The sequence below is a fragment of the Sus scrofa genome, chromosome 6 (assembly GCF_000003025.6).
Source record: "Sus scrofa isolate TJ Tabasco breed Duroc chromosome 6, Sscrofa11.1, whole genome shotgun sequence".
NCBI lineage: Eukaryota > Metazoa > Chordata > Mammalia > Artiodactyla > Suidae > Sus > Sus scrofa.
Window position 1 is genome coordinate 137,476,695 of NC_010448.4, and position 26,289 is coordinate 137,502,983.

Genomic DNA, 26,289 nt, shown 5'->3' on the forward strand with positions numbered 1-26,289 from the left:
AAAACACATGAAAGAGTGTTCAACATCACTCATTATTAGAGAAAGGCAAATCAAAACCACTCTGAGGTACCCCCTTATACCAGCCAGAATGGCCATCATCATAAAGTCAACAAACAATAAGTGCTAGAGAGGGTGTGGAGAAAAAGGAACACTATTACACTGTTGGTGGGAATATAAATTGGTGCAACCACTGTGGAAAACAGTATGGAGATTCCTGAGACAACTAAAAATAGAAATACCATTTGATCCAGCAATCCCACTCCTGGGCATCTAATCCAGAGAAAACCATGATTCAAAAAGACACATGCACTCCAATGTTCATTGCAGCACTATTTGCAATAGCCAAGACCTGGAAACAACCTAAATGTCCATCAACAGAGGGGTCAATCAAGAAGATGTGGTACATATATATAATGGAATATTACAGCCATTAAAAGGAATAAAATATCAACATTTTTAGCAAAATGGGTGGACCTAGAAATTATCATGCTAAGTGAAGTCAGTCAGACAATGAGACATCAACATCAAATGCTATCACTGACATGTGGAGTCTGAAAAAGCAGAACAATACTGACTCACAGATTTTGAAAAACTTTTGGTTTCCAAAGGAAACAGTTTGTGGGATGGGGGGATGCACTGGGGTTGTGGGATGGAAATCCTATAAAATTGGATTGTGATGATCATTGTACAACTATAAATGTAATAAATTCATTGAGCAATAAAAAATAATAAAGTAAAAAAATAAAATTAAATTAAAAAAAGAAAAAAGTATTAATTCTGGGGGAAAAATGTAAAAATTTGGGCAAGTTCAGCTCTGTGTGTAGCATAGATAGTCATAATCATTTTGATAGAATTAAAATTATATCATAATCCTACTGGGTGATGGGAGGTAGAGAAGTTCCATGTTTATGGGAGAAGGAAAAGGAGAAAGAACTAGTCATCTTTCTGGCAGGGAATTAATATGTAATATTAAAAGATATCATCAAGAAAGTGAAAAGAGGAGTTCCCGTCATGGCTCAGTGGTTAACGAAACCAACTAGAACCATGAGGTGGTGGGTTTGATCCCTGGTCTTGCTCAGTGGGTTAAGGATCTGGCGTTGCAGTGAGCTGTGGTGTAGGTCGCAGATGTGGCTCAGATCCCATGCTGCTGTGGCTCTGGTGTGGGCCGGTGGCTACAGCCCCAATTAGACCCCTAGCCTGGGAACCTCCATATGCTGAGGGAGCAGCCCTAGAAAAAGCAAAAAGACAAAAAAAAAAAAAAAAAAAAAAAAAAAAAGTGAAAAGACAATCCAAAGAATGGTAGAAAACATTTTGTAAACCATACATATAGTAAGGGACTTATATCCAGAATATATAAAGAATTCTTATAACTCAATAATAAAAAGATAATCCAATCAAAATTGGCAAAAGATGCGAGTAAACATTACTCAAAGGAAGATATACAAATGGCCAATAAGTACAAGAAAAGATGCTCAGCATCATTAGTCATCAGGGAAATGCACATAAAAGCCACAACAGACCATTTCACACTTAGTAGGATGGCTAGAATAAAAAAATCAGGTAATAATGAGTGTTGACAAGGATGTGGAAAAATTGGAACCCTCATAGACTGCTGGTGGAAACACAGAATGATACAGTCACTTTGGAAAACAGTTTGGCAGTCCTCAAACATTAAACATAACGTTACCATATAACCCAGCAATTCCGCTCCTAGGTATATATGCAAGAGAAACATAAACTTAGGTCCATGTAAAAACTTGTATGTAAATATTCATATCAGCATTATTCATAATAATCAAAAGTGAAAACTAAAATATTCATCAACTGTTGAATGGATTTTTAAAATATGCTATATCAGTAGTTCCCTGGTGGTCTAGTGGTGAGGACTCAGCAATGTCACTGCTGTGGCCCAGATTTAATCCCTGGTCCTGGAATCGAAATCCCACATCAAGTGGTTGCAGGCCACGACAAAAAAAAAAAAAAAAAAAAAAAAAAAAAGGCGCTATATCTATACAATGGAATATTATTTGTCAATAAAAAGAATCAAGTATTGATACATACTACAATATGAATTCAACTGAAACATTATGCCAAGTGAAAAAGCCAAACACAACAGACTATATATTTATGATTCCATTTATATGAAATGTCCAGAACAGGCAAGTCTATAGGAGCAGATAGTTTAGAACTGCCAAGAACTAGGGGAAAGAAAACTGGAAGGAATGGGAAATGATTGCTAATGGGTACAGGGTTGCTTTTTGGGGTGATGAACATGTTCTAAAATTGACTATAGTGACTGTTGTACAACTGTGAATATACTAAACATGGTTGAGTTGTTCACTTGCTTTTTGTTTTGTTTTGTTGCTTTTTATTCTCAGGCCAAGGGTCTAAATGGAACCACACCTGCCGCCCTACACCACAGCCACAGCAATGCAGGATTTGAGCTGCATCTGCAACCTACACCACAGCTCATGGCAACACCGGATCCTTAACCCACTGATCGAGGCCAGGGATCCAACCTGCATCCTAATCGATCCTAGTCGGGTTCATTAACCACTGAGCCACGAAGGGAACTCTGAATACACTTTGAACGGATGAAGTGTATGCTTTGTGAATTCTATCTTGATAAATCTGTTATATTTTTTAAAAATGAACTGTGGTGATATATATGTATGTGTGTGTGTGTGTGTGTGTGTGTGTAAAATGTATGACAACAATAACCCAATAGGAGAGAAGGGAAGAATGGCAGCAGCACACTACCATAAGATTTTCTTTTCTTTTTAGGACTGCACCTGCAGCATATGGAAGTTCCTGGGCTCGGGGTCAAATGAGAGCTGCAGCTGAGGCCTACACCACAGCCACAACACCACCGGATCCAAGCCCCATCTGTGACCTATGCTGCAGCTTGTGGTAACACTGGATCCTTAACCCACTGAGAGAGGACAGGGATTGAAGCTGCATCCTCATGGACACTACGTCAGGTTCTCAATCTGCTGAGCCACAACAGGAACTCAAGGTTTTCTTTTTATTTCAGCTTTACTGAGGTGTGATTGACACATAAAACTGTAAGAAACTTAAAGTGTACACTATGGTGATTTGATATACATATATATTGCAAAAGGATTCCCCTATCTAGTTAAACATCCATCATCTCATATATTTATCTTTCTTTTTTGAGTGTGAAAACATTTAAATTCTATTCTCTCAGCAAATTTCAATTATACAATATGGTGTTATCAACTATAGTCACCATGTTTTACATTAAATCTTCAGACCTTATTCATCTTACAGTTGAAAGTTTATATCCTTTTACCAAATTCTTCCTGTTCCTCTCATCAGCAAGAACTAGTGATAATATTCCTACTCTCTCTCTCTGAGTCTGCCTTTTTTTTTTTATTTCACATGCAATATTTGTCTTTTCTGCCTCTTATTTCACTTAGCATAATGCTCTCAAGGTTTACCCCTATTGTTGCAAAAGGTGTATTTCCTTCTTTCTCGTGGCTTCCTAATATTCCTTGTGTGTGTATGTGTAGCACATTTCATTTATCCATTTATCCATCAATGGACACTTAGGTTGTTTCTGTATCTTGGCTATTGTGAATAATGCTGCAATGAACATGGGAGTGCAGATATCTCTTTGACATCCTGTTTTTATTTCCTTTGGAACCATATTTAGAGATGGGATTGCTAGATCATATGATGGTTCTATTTTTAATTTTTGGAAGAACCATTATACTGTTTTCCATAGTAACTGCACAAATTTACATTCCTATCAATAATTCATGAAGGTTCCTTTTTCCCCAGATTTTTACAAACACTTGCTATCTCATGTCCTTTTTGATGACAGGCATTCTAACAGGTGAAAGTTCCCAAATACTGGAAAGTAAACAACACACCCGTAATTAACCCATATGTCAAAGAAGAAATTAAAAAGAAAATCAGAAAGCATTTTTAACATTTTTAGATAAAAAAGAAAATCCAATATATCAAAAAGTGTGAAATACAAAATAACTATAAAGTACAGCTAAAGCATGATTCAGAGGTAAATTTATAGAACTAAATATATATATTAGAAAAGGAAAAAGTGGGAGTTCCCTTGTGGCTCAGCTGTAACGAACTCAACTAGTATATCCATGAGGAGACGGGTTCAATCCCTGGCCTTGCTCAGTGGGTTAAGGATACAGCATTGTCATGAGCCATGGCGTAAGCTGCAGACATGGCTCGGATCTGACGGTGCTGTGGCTGTGGCATAGGCCAGCAGCTGCAGCTCTGATTCAGCCCCTGGCCTGGGAACTTCCATATGCTGCATGTGCAGCCCTAAAAAGAAAAAAGATGAATGAACGAGCAAACAAAGAAAGAAAAAAAGGATGGAAGGAAGGGAAAGAAAAGAAAAGAGAGAAATAAAGTAAGGATGGAAGAAAGGGAGAAAGAAAGAGAGAAAGAAAGGAAAGGAAAAAGTTTCAGACCAATGACCTCAACTTCTACCTTGACAACACTGAAAAAGAAGAGCGAACTAAGCACAGAGTAACAGAAGAAATTAAAACTAAGAAAAACAGAAATCAATGAAACAGAGAACAGAGAAAAAAGAGAAATCAATAAAATCAAGAGCTGGTTTCTTAAGAAGACCAATAAAACTGATAACCTCTAGCTAATAAATTCAACAAATTGGGTGAAATGACAAATTCTTCAAAAGATACCACCTACCAAAGCCTAATCAAGCAGAAAGAGGTAACCTGAATAGCATCATATGTATTTAAGAAGTTGAATTTATAATCAAAAACCTTCCTACAGGGAGTTCCCTGGTGGTCTAGTGGTTAGAACCAGTGGTTAACACTTTCACTGCTTTTACCACTGCAGCCCAGGTTCAACCCCGGTCTGGGAACTGAGATCCTACACATCAAGCTGCTGCACATTGTGGCCGTAAATAAAAATAAAATAAAAACCTTCCTGCAAATAAAATTCCAAGTTGAATGGATTCACTTGTGAATTCTACCAAACATTTAAGGAAGAAATAACAGCAGTTCTACACAACACTGTAAGAAAACTGAAGAGGAGGGAATACTTCTAATCTCACTGTATGCAACTAACTAATTTTGACATCATTTGTTCTCCGTTACCTCTTATTTATATATATTGACTTTTAAGGTGTTTCAACTACTTAAGGAGACTTCCAGTTCTGTGTCTGCCCAACAGCCAAAACTTTTCCATCTAATGATGTTTTTATTATAAATGAAATTTGAGTTCATTTTATTATAAAAGAACCTTAAAAAAATTGTTATCTCTATAATACAGAAAGGATTCTTAAACATAGATAAGCCTTCAATGGATCTACAAAGTAATCAAATTTTAAATAAAAAATCTATTGTTTTTGTTGTTGTTTTTTGACCTTGGCTATACCCACAGCATGTGGAAGTTCCCAGGCCAGGGACTGAACCCAAGTCACAACAGCGACAATCAACACCAAATTCTTAAACACCAGGCCACCAGAGAACTCCTAAAATTTAAACTGATGTTAAGACTTTTTTTCCTTTTTAAGCATATAAGCAAAAAGACACAGGTGACCCTTGAACAACACAGGTTTGAACAGTACAGGTCCCTTCATATGTAGATTTTATTCAATAAATACAGTACTACACAATTCAGTTGGTTGAATCTATGGATGCAGAACCCTCAGATACAGACAGCTGATTATAAAGCTACACATCAGTTTTTGACTGCATGGGGGAGGCAGTGCCCCAACTCCCACATTTTTCAAGGGTCAACTGTACATATATTCCATTAAATATTTTTCAATTCACCTCAAACAGAAGAATGAAAACCACCTATTACTTTTTTATATAAAGTGCCTATAAGCACTCAATATTTAAATTTGAAAAATATTCAAAAACTGTTACATTCTTAAAGGTTTGCATATTTGAAAATGAATCAAACTTTATATAATGATCATCTTTTAAAAGTACCATAAGGTTTGGATCTAAGGCCATTTGTATCTAGTTATTTTATAGGCAAATATTATTACAGTGTAAGTTTTTTGAAAACTATATCCAAACTCTTTAAGTAAATATTTGATTAATGAAAATATGCTGATTCCTCAACTAAGAAGTTTCTAAGTATATCATATACGGTAAGACACTGAGGAAAAAAGTTTCCTTTAAAATGGCATAAAAATACTCTTGATATTAATCAGGAAGTACTTTTCCAAAAGATTTTCATAATTTCCAATTGTTACATCACATTAAAACAAGTTATATCCTATAATATATAATAATATATAATGTATACATAAACATACCGTATCTTGCTTTGGAATTTGGACTAAAACAGAAAGAAGTTGCTCTGTATCAAGAAATCTTGCTATAACTGAAAGAAACAGAGAGTATGAGCATTTAAACTTTATGTTACAGTTTAAAATATAGCTATGTAAAATATTATCCTGAAATAATAGAATAGTTTTACCTGCAAATATTACTTGTTTTAATTGTCCCTATCTATCTTACATTTACCAGGAATAAAACAATAAATTTTAGTGGTCTTCTCTTAATTTTGATTGTTCAGAACTTGTCTTCAAATTTTTACACTGTTGATCACCACTTCCTTCTTGAAACTACTTTTCTGGCTTTTAGATGTTCCTTAGCAAAATTTTCTTCCCTCCTTTTTGATCTCTAAGTTTTCTTCATAATACTTAAAATATCAGATAATATTAGTTTAACAGCACAGTTCAACCACTAATCATGTAACCTTCCAGAAGTTACCTTACTTCTCTGATAATATGTGTAAAGTACCTTGCACATATTAGAGCTCAAAACTGTTATTATTCTCAACTCATTTTCTAGCATCAAGTACACTATAAAAGTAAACTTATAGAAAATTATAGTCTATCTCATTTAAATATCCCCAGGTTTTTTTTTTCTTTACTTTAAACTATAGTAATGATTTCTTAATGGCTCATGGTTGTTATTATCATAATGTGTGATCACAGAAGTTTTTGCATAAACTTACTGATACTTACACAAAGTGGTCCCAACCTAGTATCCTTTTTTTTTTTTTTTTTTTTTAAGGGCCACACTCACAGTATATGGAAGTTCCCAAGCCAGGGGTCCAATCAGAGCTGTAGCTGCTGACCTACAGCAAAGCCACAGCAACACCAGATCTGAACCGAATCTGTGAACTACACCACGGTTCACGGCAACAGCAGAACCTTTAACCCACTGAGGCCTGGCATCGAACCTGCATCCTCATGGATACTAGCCGGATTTTCTTAACCTGTTGAGCCACAACAGGAACTTCCTAACCTATTATCCTTTAAAAATATAAAATAAACTAAAATAAAAACAAAAAATTTAAGCCACTTCCTTCTTGTTCAAACTTTTGATAGTTTTCAGTTTAGAACTGTGCCCATTACTAGATTGCCACTTCGACAGTAATTATGCTAAATCTCTGTTTAAAAAATTAGAGTAAGTTGAGTATACTGTTATACTATTATGTTGTATTATTATGATATTTTATACATGATTTCACTATCAGACTCTCTTAATTAAGCCCTCCCATAGATTGACTTTTCTCTTTTTCAGTCTCTTCCTCCTTCCTTTCTCCACGTCTATTATAACAAACAGTATAATGTTTCTAAAATAAGGAGTTGAGTTCCCTTGTAGCACAGTGGGTTAAGGATATGGGCATTGTCACTACAGCAGCTGGGGTCACTGCTCTGGCATGGGTTTAATCCCTCATCTGGGAATTTTTGCATGCTATGGGCATAGTCAAAAATATAAATAAATAAGGATTTGATCATATTACTCCCTTAGTTTAGAATCGTCACATTCCTATTGCCTATAAGAGAAAATTAAAACTTCTTAGTCTCACATAAAGGCCCTTCATAAGCTAGCCCCAATCCTCATTTCCTGCCATTCTCCAAGCTACAAGTCATAAATAACCACTGGCCATGGCTTAAATACAGCAAATTCTTCTATAACAATATAAGTATAACTGCAAAAACTTACGTTAACTCTACCTTCCCCGGCTTCCCAGAAAAACAAGTGTAACCTGGTAAGTAATGACTGTTCAAGATCACAGTCAGCAACACCCATTCCAGATCTATATCACAGCCACTACATCCAAAAAATATTTTTGTTACCCTTATGCACATCAAGATACCCTGCTCAGTATGTTCCCTTTGTCTTGAATATGATTTATAGGTTTCACCTATTGTCCAAATACTACTCATTCCCTTAAGACAGAGCTAAAATATTCTCTCTGTGAATCCTGGATTCTACCTATTCCAGCTCCCTCCTCCCTCCTCTATGTTTGCACAAAATATTAAATAATCATTGCATTTACTACACTGTACCATATTTATTTATTTAGAGTTCTTTTTCTTTAACATGAATATAATATCCCTAAGAATAAAAACATAACTTAATTTTTGTCATTTTTTTATCCCTACTGTAGAATGCTTATAATAAAGGACTGTTTTTTTATGAGACTCATATTCTCATATTTTAATAAACTCTAAAAATTACCCTCCAACCTTACCCTATATTCCTGCTCCCCTACTTCAATACATTTAAGATAAATTATAAACTGTCCTGATAAAGAAACAATAGAAATATTTAACATTTGTAGATGCCAATTTAAAACTTTCAGTTATGAGGAATAATAAAACTTAAAATATATCAAAATTAAAGTTTCAAATAAAATCCAAGCTTTTTGTTAAAAATCTCATCATATAAAACACCTTTGGAAGAACAGAATAAAATCTTCAACAGGTTCAACAATAAAACAATTATCTTAACAAATATGAACATCTGTTACGTCCTATCCTTGTATGAGAATCACCCAACAAAACATGCACTTACAACACAGTAAGTGCTACAACAAGATACGAGAGGTAACATGTACAAAATATGCCTAACACAAACTTGGGAAGTCAGAGCGGCTTCTCATAGAAGTGACATCTAAACCAGACTGGTAAATGATGAACTGCAGTGGGCTAAAGAGTAGCTTGGGAGAACAGGTTGCACGGAATGAATAGGAAAGATTCTAGACAAATCATACAGGGTACAAAAGCTAGGACATGAGATGCACAAAAACAAACACATAGATCAATGGAATAGAAGGGAGACCCCAGAAATAAACCCACACACATATGGTCAATTAATCTACAATAAGGAGGCAAGAAATACAGTGGGGAAAAGACAGTCATTTCAAAAAGTGGTGTTGGAAAAACTGGACAGCTATATATAAATGAATGAAATTGGAATATTTTCTCATACTATATACAAATATAAACTCAAAATGTTGAAACAAGTGGTGAGGAATTCCTATTGTGGTTCACCAGGTAAGGACCTGATGTTGTCTCTGTGAGGGTGCTGGCTTGATCCCTTGCCTTGCTCAGTGGGCTACAGACTCTACATTGCCACAAGTTGTGGCATAGGTCGCAGATGCAGCTCAGATCCGGTGCTGCCATGACTGTAGTGTAGGCCTCAGCTGCAGCTCAAATTTTGACCCCTACCCCAGGAACTTCCATACGCCACAGGTGCTGCCATTAAAAAAAAATGTTGGAGTTCCCATTGTGGCTCAGTGGGAACAAATCTGACTAGTATCCATGAGGATGTAGATCTAATCCCTGGCCTTGCTCAGTGGGTTAAGAATCCAGCATTGCCGTGTACTGTGATGTAGGTCACAGACATAGCTGGGATCTGGCATTGCTGTAGCTGTGGCATAGACCAGAGGCTACAGTTCTGATTCAACCCCTAGCCTGGGAACCTACATATGCCATGGGTGCAGGCCTAAAAAGACAAAAAAAAATGTGGCATACAAGTGGTGAGAATGGGAATTCCTGTCGTGGTGCAGCAGAAACAAATCCGACGAGGAACCATGAGGTTGCAGATTCGATCCCTGGCCTCGCTCAGTGGGTTGAGGATCCAGCATTGCTGTGTGCTGTGGTGTAGGTCGTAGACACAGCTGGGATGCTGCGTTGCTGTGGCTGTGGTGTAGGCAGACAGCTGTACCTCCAATTCAACCCCTAGCCTGGGAATCTCCATATGCCGCTTGTATGGCCCTAAAAAGCAAAACAAAACAAAACAAAAACATGTGGTGAGAATGGGCATCCTTTTCTTGTTCCAGTTTTAGCATTTAGTGGGAAGACTTTCAGTTTTTCTCCATTGAGTATTATATTGGCTGTAGGTTTGTCATAAATGGCTTTTATCATGTTATGTTCCCTCAAAACCCACTTTGGTAAGAGTTTTTATCATGAATGGATGTTGAATTTTGTCAAATACTTTCTCTGCACCTACTGAGAGGATCATGTGGTTTTTCTTTTGTTAATGTGATGTATTACATTGATTGATTTGCATATGGTGAACCATCCTTGTGAACTTAGGATGAATCTACTTGCTTGTGGTATATGATCTTTTTTATGCATTGGTATATTCAATTTGCTAAAATTTTGTTGAGAATATTAGCATCTATATTTATCAAAGACATTGGTCTATAATTTTCTTTTTCGGTGTATCTTTGTCCAGTTTTGATATTATATTGATGGCAGCTTCATAGAATGTCTTTGAGAGTGTTCCATCTTCTTCAATCTTTTGGAAGAATTTAAGAAGGATCAGTACAAGTTCTCCAGCTTTTGCACAGCAAAGGAAATCATTTAAAAAATGAAAAGACAACCTATGGAACAGGAGAAAAGAGTTGCAAATGATGCAACTGAGAAGCGATTAATCTCCAAAAGACACAAACAACAACAATAAAAAATAAACAACCCAATCAAAAAATGGGCAGAAGACATTTCACCAAAGAAGATATAAAGATGGCCATTAGGCACATGAAAAAATGTTCAACATCACTAATTATTAGAAAAATGCAAATCAAAACTACAATGAGGCACCACCTCACACCAGTCAGAATGGCCATCATTAATAAGTCTACAAAGAATAAATTCTGGAGAGGGTGTAGAGAAAAGGGAACCCTCCTACACTGTTGGCAGAAATGTAAACTGGTATGACCACTATGGAAAACAGTACTGAAGTTCCTCAGAAAACTAAATATGGAAACACCATATGATACAGCAATCCCGCTCCTGGACATATATCTGGACAAAGCTATAGTTCAAAAAGATACATGCACCCCCTATGTTTATTATAGCACTACTCACAATATCCAAGACATGGAAACAAACCAAATAACCACTGACAGATGAATAGATTAAGAAGATGTAGTACATACATATAATGGAATATTAGCCATAAAAAAGAACAAAATAACAGCATTTGCAGCAACATGAATGCAACTAGAGATTCTCATACTAAGTGAAGTAAGTCATAAAGAGAAAGACAAATACCACATGATATAATTTATATGTGGACTCTAAAAATATGGCACAAATGAACCTATCTACAAAACAGAAACAGACTCACAGACATAGAGAACAGATTTGTGGTTGCCAAGGAGGAGGGGGACGGAGTGGGATAGACTGGGAGTTTGGGGTCAGTAGATGCAAACTATTACATTCAGAATGGGTAAGCAATGAGGTCCTACTGTATAGCACAGGGAACTACATCCAATCACTCTGGATAGATCATGATGGAAGGTAACATAAGAAAATGAATACACACACACACATATACGCACACACACACAAGAAAAGGAATGTACATACACACACATATATATATACACACACATATATGTATCACTGGGTCACTTTGCTGTACAGTAGAAGCTGACACTATGTTGTAAATCAACTATACTTTAATTTTAAAAATTCCAAAAAATATATATAAACTCAAAATGGATTAAACACTTAAATGTAAGACCTGAAATCATAAACTCCTAGAAGAGAACATAGGCAGAACATTCTTTGACATAAATGGTCAATATTTTTTTGGATCTGTCTCTTAAGGCACAGGAATTAAAAACAAAAATAAACAAATGGGACCTAATGAAGTTGAAAAGCTTCTGTGCAGCAAAGGAAAACAACAACAAAACAAAAAGACAATCTACTAAATGGAGAAAATATTTTCAAATGCTATGTCCAATAAAGAATTAATATCCAAGATATATAAACAAGTCATAAAATTCAATATCAGAAAAGCAAATAATCAAATTTAAAAATGGACAGAGGACCTAAATAGACACTTTTTCAAAGAAGATACATAGATGGCCAATAGGCACATGATAAAATGCTCAACATTGCTAATCATCAAAGGAACACGAATCAAAAGCATAATGAGGTATCACCTCACATCTGTCAGATTGGATATCATCAAAAACATCACAAATAACAAATCTTGGCAAGGATGTGAATAAAAAAGAACGCTTGCACACTCTTGGTAGGAGTGTAGATTGATACAACCACTATGGAAAACAGTACGAAAATTCATCAAAGAACTAAAAATAGAATCCAGCAATTCCACTCCTGGGTATATATCTGGAGAAAAGAAAAAAACTAATTTGAAAAGATGCATGTACTCCTATGTTCCCAGCAGAATTATTTACTATTGCCAAGATATGAAAGCAACAGATGAGTGAATAAAAAAGATGTGATATACACACACGCGCGCACACACACACACACAGAATGGACTACTACTCAGCCATTAAAAAAATAATGAAATTTTGCCATTTGTAAAAACATGAATGGACCTGAAGGGTATTAAACTAAGTGAAATTAAGTCAGGCTAAGACAAACACCATATGTTCACTTACATGTGGAATCTTAAAAAAAAAAAAAAATGAACAAAAGGAGTTCTCACTGTGACACTGCATTGGGTTAAGAATCTGACCGCAGCAGCTAGGGTCGCTGTGGCTGTGTAGGCGCAGGTTCAATTCCCAGACCAGCACAGTGGTTAAAGGATCTGGTATCACTGCAGCTACAAAGTAGGTCACAGGTGCAACCAGGATTCAATCCTTGGCCCAGGAACTTAAATGCCATGGGTATGGCCATAAAACAGATAAACAAATAAACAATAAATAAGGGAATATAATAAAACAGAAACAGAATCACAAATATAGACAACAAACTAGTAGTTACTAATGAGGAAAAGGACAGGGGAGGGCAAAGATAGAAGAAGGGGATTAAGAGTACAAACTACTATGTATAAAATAAGTAAGCTACAAGGATATATTACACAGCATAGGGAATATAGATATTATTTTAATAACTTTATTTTTTTTTTTGTCCTTTTGCCTTTTCTAGGGCCAATCCAGCAGCATATGGAGGTTCCCAGGCTAGGGGTCGAATCGAAGCTGTAGGTGCCGGCATTCGCCAGAGCCACAGCAACACGGGATCGGAGCCGTGTCTGTGACCCACACCACAGCTCACGGCAATGCTGGATCCTTAACCCACTGAGTGAGGCCAGGGATCAAACCCGCAACCTCATGGCTCCTAGTTGGATTCGTTAACCACTGCGCCACGACAAGGACCCCTATTTTAATAACTTTAAATGAAATATAATTCATAGAAATTTTGAATCATTATATTGTACACCTTAAACTAATATTGTAAATCAACTATACACCTAATGAAAATAAATTAAATTTTTAAAAAATTTTAAAGCCATAATATGAGAGAGGACATGTTCAAGTAACTAGAAGAAGTTCAATATTCTAGAAGGCACAATGGAAAGTGAGGAATAACAAGGGATGGTGTAGGAGATGACAAAGAAAGAGCCATCCAGAAGAGTTTGGATTTTATCCTAAAAGTAATGAGAAGAGACTGAAGGATTTTTATACAAGTGAGTATGTAGTAGTGCCTCAAAGATGTCCACATCCTAATCCCTGAAACCTTCAAATATGTTACCAGGTAAAAGGAACTTTGAAGATGGGATTAAGTTAAGCATCTTAAATTAAGAGGTTATTCTGGATTTTTTGTGAGTCCCAAAGTAATCACAAGGGTCCTCATAAGAGAGAGTCAGGAGGATCAGACAGAGTGAAAAGATATAAGAACAAAAGCAGAGGTTGGAAAGTAGAGAAGATATTATTCTGCTGGCTTTGAAGATGGAGGAAAGAAATGAGTCAAGGAATATAGATGGCCTCTAGGAACTAGAAAAGGCAAGGAAACAGTTTCATCCCTAGAGTCTCCAGAAGAAATCTGGATCTGCTAACACACTGATTTTGGCCCAATAAAATTTATTTCTGACTTCAGAACTGTAAGGTAATAAATCCAAGTTGTTTTAGGCCACTAAATTTACGATAATTTGTTACATCAACAACAAGAAACTAATAAAGAGTAATACGTTCATATTTATATTTTCAAAAGATCACTCAGACTGCACTATAGAGAAAAGACTAAAGAACGAGACTAGGGGAGGGAGTTCCCTCATGGCTCATCAGGTTAAGGATCTGGCATAATCACTGCTGTGCCTCTGGCCACTGCTGTCACAAGTTTGATCCTAGCCTGGGAACTTTTACATGCCACAGACTGGAGGAGGAAGGCCAAAAAGAAGGCTGCTGCAATAAATCAGATTATAGATAAATGGTGCCTCAGGCTGGAGCAGCAGCATTGAGAATAGAAGCTAATACATGCAGGAGCTACAGAGAAAAGAGACTGCAGAATTTGATGATTAATTTCAGGGAAGGTGTAAGAAAAAGAATGTATGTATATATATGTATAACTGGGTCACTTTGCTGTACAGTAGAAATTGATGGAGCACTGTAAACCAACTACAATGGAAAAAATGAGAATCATTAAAATGAATAAATAAATTCTCTATATAATTTCTAAAAAAAAAAAATTCAGGGTAGGGAAGTATCAAGAATACTTCCAGTGTCTGGTTTGGCAAAAAGCTTGTATGTAAGAGTTCCCATTGTGGCTCAGCAGTAACGAATCCAACTAGTATCCATGAGGACGCAGGTTTGGTCCCTGGCCTCACTCAGTGGGTTAGGGATCTGGTGTTGCCATGAGCTATGTGGGTTGTGGACATGGCTCAGATCTGGTGCTGTGGCTGTGGTATAGGCCAGCAGCTACAGCTCCAATTCAAGCCCTACCTGGGAACTTCCATTTGCCACAGGTGTGGCCCTAAGGAGACAAAAAAAAAAAAAAAAAAGCTTGTATGTAGAGCTATTCTCTGAAATCAGAAAGGACTGATTTAGAAGTGAAGATGGCATAGTTCAGACACTTTATTTTTTTTTTTTGTCTTTTGTCTTTTTGTCTTTTGTTGTTGTTGTTGTTGTTATTGTTGCTATTTCTTGGGCCGCTCTCGCGGCATATGGAGGTTCCCAGGCTAGGGGTTGAATCGGAGCTGCAGCCACCGGCCTATGCCAGAGCCACAGCAACGCGGGATCCGAGCCGCGTCTGCAACCTACACCACAGCTCACAGCAATGCCGGATCGTTAACCCCCTGAGCAAGGGCAGGGATCGAACCCGCAACCTCATGGTTCCTAGTCGGATTCGTTAACCACTGCGCCACGACGGGAACTCCAGTTCAGACACTTTAAATTTGAGGTGATTGAGGAACATCTAATCAGTGCTCAGTAGGTAATAAGATATATGGGGCTGAAGGTCTATAGAGATAGCTAGGCATGAGATTAAATGTGGAAGTTATGAATATGTGAATGATAATTATAAAACTAGGACGGTGGGTAAATCATATGATAAAAATATACAGGGTAAAAAGACAACCTAGGACATATTTTTGAAGAGCAATAACATTTAGGGAATAAGCAAAGAAAAACAAGCCTAAAAAGAAAACTCGGAAGTCTTTCTCTTCAATTTGAAAGAACGGACTCTGGGGATCTTACTGTGTTCCCTGATCAAGGACAGAGCTTTCTGAAGATAGTACAAAACCGTGTACAGCCCTATAGTCTATTTGGAAATAATAAAGATAATATTATAAGGGATATGCCCCATTTGTTTTGAATGCATAATCATAAACTTTTTAAAGAAATGAATGACAGAGCTTAAAAAAAAACTTCAAGCACACTTGTGGTTGCCAAAGGGGAGGGAGAGGGAGTGGGATGGACTGGGAGTTTGGGATTAGTAGTTGTAAACTATTACAATTAGAATGAATAAGCAATGAAGTCCTGCTGCACAGGGAACTATATCCAATCACTTGTGATAGAACATGATAGAAGATAACATGAGAGGGAGTTCCTGCTGTGGCACAGGGGAAACAAATCTGACTAGTGTCCATAAGGATGTGGGTTTGATCCCTGGCCTTGCTCAGTGGGTTAAGGATCCAGCATTGTTGTGAGCTGTGTTGTAGGCTGGCAGCTGTAGCTCCAATTTGACTCCTAGCCTGGGAACTTCCGTGTGCCATGGGTTCGGCCCTAAAAAGCAAAAAAAAAAGGGGGAAGACAATATGAGAAAAAGAGAAAAAGAATCTGTGAATATATATACATATATGTGTATGTATATATAACTGGGTCACTTTGCAGAAATTGACAGAACATTGTAAATCAACTATAATAAAAAAATTTAAAAAAAGAAAACCCCAAAAAAGTAGGAAGGAGGAGTTTCCTGGTGGCTCAGCAGGTAAAGGATTTGGCACTGTCACTGCTGTGGCTCAAGTAACTGCTGTGTCACAAGTTTGATTCCAGGCCCAGGGACTTCTACATGCCATGGGAGCAGCACCCACACACACACCAGCCCATGCAAAAAAAAAAAAAAAAAAAAAGTAGGAAGGAAATCCAGAGACTGTATAAACACAGAAGAAAAAGAAGAGATTATTGGTGGTACCATAGAAGTTGTATTTTAAATAAGAGAACTAGCATATGTCCATTATATTTAATAACAGTGAGACTGTGGGTGAATGTTTTAGGCTGGCTTCTCCAGAAGCAGACTCTGAGATGAGGATTCATGTGCAAGTGATATATATTAAGAATATGCTTTCAAGAGAAAACAATGAAGAGGAAAAGAAGGACAAGAAAAGAAAAAAAGCTAAGGAAAAATGTAATTTCAGGATAAGACCTATGGAAGGAACTTCAATAGATCCTGTAGAAGGATTTTGGACTTTAAGTTACATTCACGGTTTTTGTAAAATCAGTGTGAGACAGCTGGGCTTTCAAACTCCCAAACCATTCAGTCATTTAAGGGCTGCAAGGCACTTTTGGCACTCTATGCTTGAAAGAAAAGCACTCTAATAGCCTAAGGGCAGGTCTCTAAAAGAGTTCAAGTGTAGACCACTAGAAGCAAAAGCACACAGAGCAAGAAAAGGGCACACAGAAAAGTAAAAGAGACCCAAGAGAATCTGGACAGAGAACCAACATTATCTGCTATGGTGACCTTGACAAGACCAGTCTCAGTGCAGTAGTGGGCACAGAAACAAGACTGAGATGCAGGGATGAAGAGACGATAGTATGTGCAGAAATTATTTTTTTATTTTTTTATTATTATTATTACTATTATTTGCTTTTTAGGGCTGCACCTGCGGCATAGGAAGTTCCCAGGCTAGGGGTTCAATTGGAGCTACAGTTGTAGGTCTATGCTACAGCCACAGCAATTCGGGAACCAAGCCGTGCCTGAGACCTACACCACAGCTCAATGGCAATGCTGGATCCCTCCCCCATTGAGCGAGGCCAGGGATTTAACCTTCATCCTCATGGATACTAGTCAGATTCATTTCTGCTGTGCCACAAAGGGAATGCCCAGAAAATTTGTTTTTCAACAAGTTTGGTGATGAACGAAAGAAAGAGAAAAGGTGTTGCTATGAACAACAACTAGAGTGACCAGTTAAAAGTGTCCTTTTGATACTTTTTCCAAAGTCTCACTAAATACACCAGAACATACAGAAAAAGATGAATATACTCAACAACACTGGAAATGCAGAATCACAGTAAATATAATGCCAGAATTCTGAATGAATTATGACAGCTAAAAGGTATTTAGAATTGGACTGAAGAAAACCTGTCTAGGTTGTAAATATTAGACTACCAGGATAACAGGTGGAGGTTGGGAAAGTGGAGGTACAGAAGACAGATCAAGTTACTGAAAATCAGGAATTGGACTAGAATCAGTACATATAAACTGTCCTTCCACCTACAGATTTAAGAAGAAAATCTGTGGAGTTCTCACTGTGGCTCAGTGGAAATGAACCCCACTAGTGTACATGAGGACGTGGATTCGATTCCTGACCTCACTCATTGGTTTAAGAATCCAGCATTTCTGTGAGCTGTGCCATAGGTTGAAGACATGGCTGGGATCTGGCTGTGGCGTAGGCTGGCAGCTGCAGCTCTGATTTGACACCTAGCCTGGGAACTTCCATATGCCACAGATGCAGCCCTAACAAAAAAACAAAAGAAAGAAAGAAAAATTGTACTGTCATGCCAGTGAACAAATAGGCAGGTGCCAAGGGCAGTTCTCTTACCTCATGCTATGAGTTGAACTGTGTCCCCCAAAAAGAAACCTTCAACCTTTATATCTAAGTGTGCTATTATTTGGAAATTGGGTCTTTGCAGATGCAATCAAGTTAAGGTCATTAGGATAAGCCTTGACCCAATATGACTGGTATCCTTATAAGAAGACAGTGTATGTTTTAATAATTTGTATTTGTAAAACTAGATGATATTCATTTACCTGACTGAAGTCCAAAAAAGAGCTCCTCATCTTGAAGCAGTTCTTGAACACAATCTAATCTCATGTTAATGGTTTCAATATCAACTAGAGGTTCTAATATGTTAGAACGAAGTCTTCTGCTTCCTCCAGGAGTCTTAGTATAATTCAGAACACCAAAGAGTGTATGATTATTCCTTTAAAAAAAAACAAATTAGGAATATTTCATTAAGTATACAAAGGAAACTCCAAGAAAACCACAATTTAACTTTTGAATTAATCCTTTAATCTACAGTAGTATGTCCCAAACTTTAATATGCATATAAATTATATGAGGATTCTGACTCAGTAGGTCTAGGATGTGGCCTGAGAATCTGCATTCCCAACAAAATCTCAAGTACACTGTCAGTTAGTAAAGCACACTTTGATTAACAAAGATTGATAATATCTTCTTGCACTTAATTAATGGCTGTTTTCATAGATCAGTTACAATACTCAGACTATATATAATATTCTAGTCCATGGAATTGCATCAATAAAAGCAAAGTATCAGAGTTTCCATTGTGGCTCAGCAGAAACAAATCTGACTAGCATCCATGAGGATGCAGGTTCAATCCCTGGCCTTGCTCATTGGGTTAAAGATCTGGTGTTGCCGTGAGCTGTGGTGTAGGCAGCAGATGCAGCTCGGATCCCATGATGCTATGGCTGTCAGCTACAGCTCTCATTTGACCCCTAGCCTGGGAACCTCCATGTGCCTCAGGTGCAGCCCTAAAAATACAAAATAAAAAAAAATCAGAAATAAAAGCACAGTATCAATAATACATCCTAAAGTAGGGGAAGAACTTTTACATTGATAAAAATAGGTATTTAATATAATCACTCTGTTTTAACTTAAGAAGTTAGAGAATTAAAAGAAGAAAGAAAATATCAGGTACAGAAACTAATAAAAACAAAGAAACAAACAAGGCTGTACAGAGAATGACCAGAAGGGTTGCTTTAGGGAGTTAAGAAGGCATCTGTGCAAAGATGATGATGAGGTGGGAAAAACGATGACAAGGATGGTGAGAATAGGTAACATAACTGAACACTAAGTATGTTCCAGGCCTTATTCTAAACACTTTACATACAGTTGGTTGGCTGCATGGAGACAGCCTGAGGGGCTAGGGAGCAGTACATCACAGGCTGCAGAGTAGAGGGCCACAGCCAAGGGAGTGAGGCACCACTGTTGGGGAGGCAAGAGGAGTAAGTGTGGGACCACTATAGGCATATATTTCTCTGCACACATGCAGGCTCTCAGGTGGTAGAGCACCTCTTGCACAGGCTATGTGGCACCTCGTGTGGGCTATGGGCAGTGGGGGCAAACCACTAGGGGTCTGTGAACAGGTATAACCTGCATCTCCGGTCACCTCAGGAAGCCAAAGAGGAGGGCACTGCAACCAAGCACCATCTGCTGTTGCTCTCACTCACCTGAGAATGCGCATGCCCTGCTATTGCCACTGCCAAAGGCGCTGGGTGTCGCCTACACCTGCCTAGGGGGTCACTAGGATCTGTAACCAGGAGCGGCCTGCACCACCTCCCCATAGGTCCTTACCACTGTCAAGGGCTCAGCAACTGGGCAGTGGTTAAAGGCTCTGCCCGCAGCCTCCAACTCCCTGGAAGCACAAGCAGGCCATATACCAGCACACCCCTGATCAAGGGGATAGCAGCCTGCACACACTGAGGAAAGATACCAAACATACAAAGAAGAACTTATACCTATCCTTCTTAAACTTATCCAAAAGATTGAAGAAGAAGGAACACTCCTGAAGACATTCTGTGAAGCCACCATCACCCTAATACCAAAACCAGACAAAGATACTATCAAAAAAGAAAACTATAGGCCAATATCTTTGAGGAATATATATATATTCATCCCAGGTTCACAAGGATGGTTCAACATATGCAAATCAATCAACGTCATACACCACATTAACAAAAGAAAAGTCAAAAACCACATGATCGTCCCAAGAGAGACAGAAAAAGCATGTGACAAAATCCAACATCCATTCAAGATAAAAACTCTTACCAAAGTGGGTATAGAGGGAACATACCTCAACATACTAAAACCCACAGCAAATATAATACTCAATGGACAAAGGTTAAAAGCCTTCCAACTAAAATCTGGAACAACACAAGGATGCCCAATGATAACTATGAAATGTGACAACGTAAACCTGAGCATATACACACACACACACACACGTCATTTGTCATTTATTGTACAGCAGAAATTGACAGAACATTGTAAATCAAGTATAATAAAAAACAAAAAATAAATTAATAAGTCTACATATAGCAACTGCTAGAGAGGGTGTAGAGAAAAGGGAACCCTCCTACACTGTTGGTGGAAATGTAAATTGGTACAACCATTATGGAAAACAGTATGGAGGTACCTCAGAAAACTAAATATAGAACTATCATATGATCCAGCATTCCAGAAATTATGGGCTATTATACTATATAGTAGTGCAGGCTAAAATGATGTAGGTAAGGGTTAGGGTTGTCGACTTGGACGTGGTCAGAGGTGATCCAGAATATGCATATACTCCAAAGGTTGAGTCAGAGAATTTACTAACATATTGAATCTGGATTAAGAGAGGAATTACTCTTAATTTATCAGACTGCCAAAATTTTGGTATATCAATTTAAACAGGTTTTTAGGGAACTACACAAATCAAGACCTGGTTGGGAATATGGGGAGGGTTTATTATAGATACTCCTCAGGCATAACATTGAAAATTTTACTTCTGCAGCAACAAAGGAAGAAAGGAGCATATCTGAAACTGCTCTTTGCAATAGAAATCAACAAGTGAAACGGAATGCTGAACCGGTGACAAATCCTAAACACTTAGAGCTATTCAGACAGTTCAGTACGTAGAATGCCCATCTTTTAACCTAATATTCTTTGGTTCAAGTCTGTGAAAAAAATTTCTCCTTTCAACTATACTATGGACTACTGGAGGTTAAGTATCCTTTTATTTAATATATAGGAAGAACTCAAGCAATGTTTGACAATGACAATGGTAAACAATAATTATGAAATGTGACAAAGTAAAACTGAGCATAAAATCATTTGTAATAATTACCAATAGTGGTTACCCTATGTTATTTTAACTTAGAAAGTCAATGACAGAGTACTTTTTCCAGATATTATCTTATCCTTTTTCCCTAGCAATAGAAAAGATATTGCTTATTCACTAAGCTGAAAAGGAATAACTACAATTAATTATAAACTCCTTTAAAAGGTTATAATTTTAGACCATCATTATTAAGAGGAACTGCAAGGTGTTGAGGTCACTATACTGACTGATGACTAAAAGTAGAGTATACAATTCTATTCTTATCTTTACTAAAAAGTAGTACCAGCAGAACCTAGATAGATCTAAACTGTTCTTGAAGATTAAAATAAATAACAAGCAGGAGTTCCTGTCGTGGCTCAGTGGTTAACGAATCCGACTAGGAACCATGAGGTTGCGGGTTCGATCCCTGGCCTTGCTCAGTGGGTTAACAATCCGACGTTGCCATGAGCTGTGGTATAGGTCACAGACGCAGCTCGGATCCCATGTTGCTGTGGCATAGGCCAGCGGCTACAGCTCTAATTCGACCCCTAGCCTGGGAATCTCCATGTCCTGCGGGAGCGGCCCAAGAAATGGCAAAAAGACAAAATAAATAAATAAATAAAATAATAAGCAAAATTAAGTTTGTAACAGTAAATAATGTCTGGGAATTTCACATAATGGAAAGATAAGAATGCACAAAGTGACAGATATTTAAACGCTATGGCTCTAAAATTGGAACTAAACACTGAGTTTAAAATTGTCTAAAGTAGTCTTTATTCTAGTCAATACTCTTAATACTAAAATTTATAATCATTTTTTTTTTTTTTTTTTTTGTCTTTTTTTGTCTTTCTGCTGTTGTTGTTGTTGTTGCTATTTCTTGGGCCGCTCCCACGGCATATGGAGGTTCCCAGGCTAGGGGTTGAATCGGAGCTGTAGCCACCGGCCTACGCCAGAGCCACAGCAACGTGGGATCCGAGCCGCGTCTGCAACCTACACCACAGCTCACGGCAACGCCGGATCGTTAACCCGCTGAGCAAGGGCAGGGACCGAACCTGCAACCTCATGGTTCCTAGTCGGATTCGTTAACCACTGCGCCACGACGGGAACTCCCTAAAATTTATAATCATTTTAAGTTCATCCTTTTCACTAATTTCTGAAGTTATATGTAATTACTGAGAAGTTGAGATTTTACTCTAAGCTTATTTACTCCCACCTTGCACTTCACCAAACTAAATAGCTTATAGTTTCCTTGCTTATACCATATTGCTATATTGAAAATCATGCCAAGAGTTCTCTTGTGGTGCAGTGGGATAAGAATCCAGTGTTGTCACTGCAGTGGCCTGGGTTGCTGCTGTGGCACAGGTTCAACCCCTGGCCCAGGAACACCCACATGCCACAGGCGTGGCCAAAAAAAAAAAAAAGGAAAATCATGCTTTCAAGACTTTGTTATTCACTGTCTCGTCACCTTTTCTACCTCTTAATCTAGATAACTTCTATTTATGTGTCAAAACTCATGTCAGGAGTTCCCATCGTGGCTCAGCAGTTAATGAATCCGACTAGGAACCAGGAGGTTGCAGGTTCGATCCCTGGCCTCTCTCAGTGGGTTGAGGATCCAGCATTGCCGTGATCTGTGGTGTAGATTGCAGACGCGGCTCGGATCCTGTGTTGCTGTGGCTCTGGTGTAGGCCAGCAGCTACAGCTCTGATTCGACCCCTAGCCTGGGAACCTCCATATGTGGCAGCAGCGGCCCAAGAAATGGCAAAAAGACAAACAAACAAATAAAAACTCATGTCAGGTATTATTCCTCTAGAAAGCCTTTTCTAATTCCTTCTTTTACTCCTTAACTAAAGCCGAATTAACTTTCTCTGCTATGATCCCATCTTTTTTTTTTTTTTTTGTCTTTTCTAGGGCCACAATCATGGCATATGGAGGTTCCCAGGCTAGGGATCTAATTGGAGCTGTAGCCACCAGCCTGCGCCATAGCCAGAGCAACTCAGGACCCAGACACGTCTGCAACCTATACCGCAGCTGACAGCAACACCAGATCCTCAGCCCACTGAGCAAGGCCAGGTATCGAACCCACAACCTCATGGTTCCTAGTTGGATTCGTTAACCACTGAGCCACAACAAGAACTCCTGATCCCATCATTTTTTATGCAAACCTTCATATCACTATACATTCTCCCTCATGATCTGTAGGGGACTGATTCCAAGACCTCCACCAAATACCAAAATCTGCGGATACTTAAATCCCTTACATAAAATGGTCTAGGGAGTTCCCCTCGTGGCTCAGCATTAACAACCTAACTAGGGTCCACAAGGCTTCGGGTGTGATCCCTGGCCTCATTCAGTGGGTTAAAGGATCTGGCGTTGCCATGAGCTGTGGTGCAGGTTGCAGATGCGGCTCAGATCCCACATGCTGTGGCTGTAGTGTAGGCCAGTGGCAACAGCTTCAATTCGACTCTTAGCCTGGGAACTTCCGTATGTCATGGGTGTGGCCCAAAAAAGCAAGAAAAAAATTAATAAATAAAATGGTCTAGTACAGTGAGCTTACCATATCCACAGGTTCCATATCTGTGGATTTAACTAATTGCAGATCCCTCAGCTAGGGAGAGCCAGATACACTTAGTACACATTAATGATACTATACGTCTCCTCCTCTAGACAGTAATTCTTCAAGAGAAAAACCATCACTCACTAGTTCTTTGCACCAAATTAAACCCATGTTAGGGAGTTCCCGTCGTGGCTCAGTGGTTAACGTATCCGACTAAGAACTATGAGGTTGAGGGTTCAATACCTGGCCTTGCTCAGTGGGTTAAGAATCCGGCATTGCCTTGAGCTGTGCTGTGGGTCACAGACGTGGCTTGGATCCTGCATTGCTGTGGCTCTGGTGTAGGCCAGCAGCTACAGCTCCGACTAGACCCCTAGCCTGGGAATCTCCATATGCTGTGGGAGTGGTCCTAGAAAAGGCAAAAAGACAAAAAATAAACCACTGCAGGGTGATTATACTACCTTCAAATAACATTTTGATTCTAATTTAAGTATCCCACTAGGGAATCTATAAACACTGTTGTTCATGTGTGTGTGTGTTTGCACTCACACGTGTGTTCACTGCCTCTTATTCATGCTTATGATCAATATTCCTCTAACTAAAGCTAATAATAATCCAATAAAATCGGCAACCTAGTCATACACAAAGACCAAGTTGATTCAACTATATTTACCTTCTCAAATGATTATATAGTTCCTTGAATTTTCTATTATTAATGCTTTTTTAAAACTTGTTATTTTAACTTTGTAGTATTTCAGACACAGTAACTTTTTTATTCCTACGACAAATTTTACCATTTTAACCATTTTATGCACACTGTGTCATTAGGTACACTTGCAATATTATGTAACCATTACCATCGTTCATTTCCAGAGCTTTCTTATCATCCCAAACAGAAACTCTGAATCCATTAAACAATAACTCCCCCATTCTCCATTTCCCTCAGTCCCTGGTAACCTGTCTACTTTTTGTCTCTATTAATTCCCCTATTCTGGGCATTTCAGATAAATGAAATCATTAACTACTTTTCCTTCTGTGTCTGGCATATTTCCCTTAGTACAGTGTTTTCAAGGTTCATACATCTTATGGTATGTATCAGAATTTCATCCTTTTTTAAAGGCTGAATGATATTCCATTGTACATATACTCCTTATTTTGTTTCTCATCACTCTTTGATGGACATTTGCTTTGTTTCCACATTTTGGCTACTGTGAATAATACTATGAATACTTGCATGCAAGTCTCTGTTTGAGTCCTCACTCTCAATTTTTTTCAGTATATTCACAGAAGTAGAATTTCTGGATCACATGGTAATTCTGTATTTAACTTTTTGAGGATCACTATATTATTCCCCAAAGTGACTGCACTATTTTACATTCCCACCATAAATGGATTAGGATCCCAATTTCTCCACATCAGCACCAACATTAATTTTTCATTTATGTAATAATAACCATCCTAATAGGTATGAAATGGTAGCTGTAATTTTGATTTGCATTTTACTAATGACTAGTGATGTTGAGAATCTTTTTCTGTGCTTAAAAAATATTACATAAAAAATATACTAAGAAATTTCCTAAGAAAAAAATTGGATGATCTTACCTAGAGTCTTGATTATTAATTAGTAATTCAAGGTTTTGGGCAGATGATGAATCTATCATGGCTGTCTGTTCACTACCCTGGAAACAAATCTTCAGCGATTTTGGTGCATAAAGTGAATTTTGAATAAACTCAATATATTTTAATAAAGCTGCAACAGCTGCAAGGCAGTAATACCTGTAAGGTGACCAAATATACATCCCTATAAATCTTTAGAATAAAAAAAATATTGCTATACAACAGAATGGATCTAGAGATTATCATACTAAGTTATGCAAGTCTGAAACAAAAATACTATATGACACCACTTATGTGTGGAATCTAAAATATGATACAAATGAACTTATCTATGAAACAGAAATAGACTCACATACATAGAGAACAGAACTGTAGTTGCCAAGGAGAAGGAGGATGAGGGGGATGAATTGTGGGATAAGCAGATGCAAACTATTATACATAGGATGGATAAACAAGATCCTACTGTATAGCACTAGGATATATTCAGTATCCTGTGATAAACCATAATGGAAAAGAATATGAGAAAATGTGTTTAT

General features: G+C 37.8%; 1 protein-coding gene across 1 annotated transcript in view; it reads right to left on the reverse strand.

Moving 5' to 3' along the window:
* MSH4 (mutS homolog 4) overlaps window positions 1-26,289 on the reverse strand; it is a 113,640-nt gene that overhangs the window by 65,875 nt on the left and 21,476 nt on the right. Inside the window, exons 6-8 of the mRNA XM_021096463.1 lie at window positions 25,739-25,912; window positions 18,512-18,684; window positions 6,293-6,360 (exon numbers count right to left, since the gene is read on the reverse strand). Of these exons, the coding sequence (XP_020952122.1) occupies window positions 6,293-6,360; window positions 18,512-18,684; window positions 25,739-25,912 (415 nt within the window). The remainder of the gene's footprint in view (window positions 1-6,292; window positions 6,361-18,511; window positions 18,685-25,738; window positions 25,913-26,289) is intronic.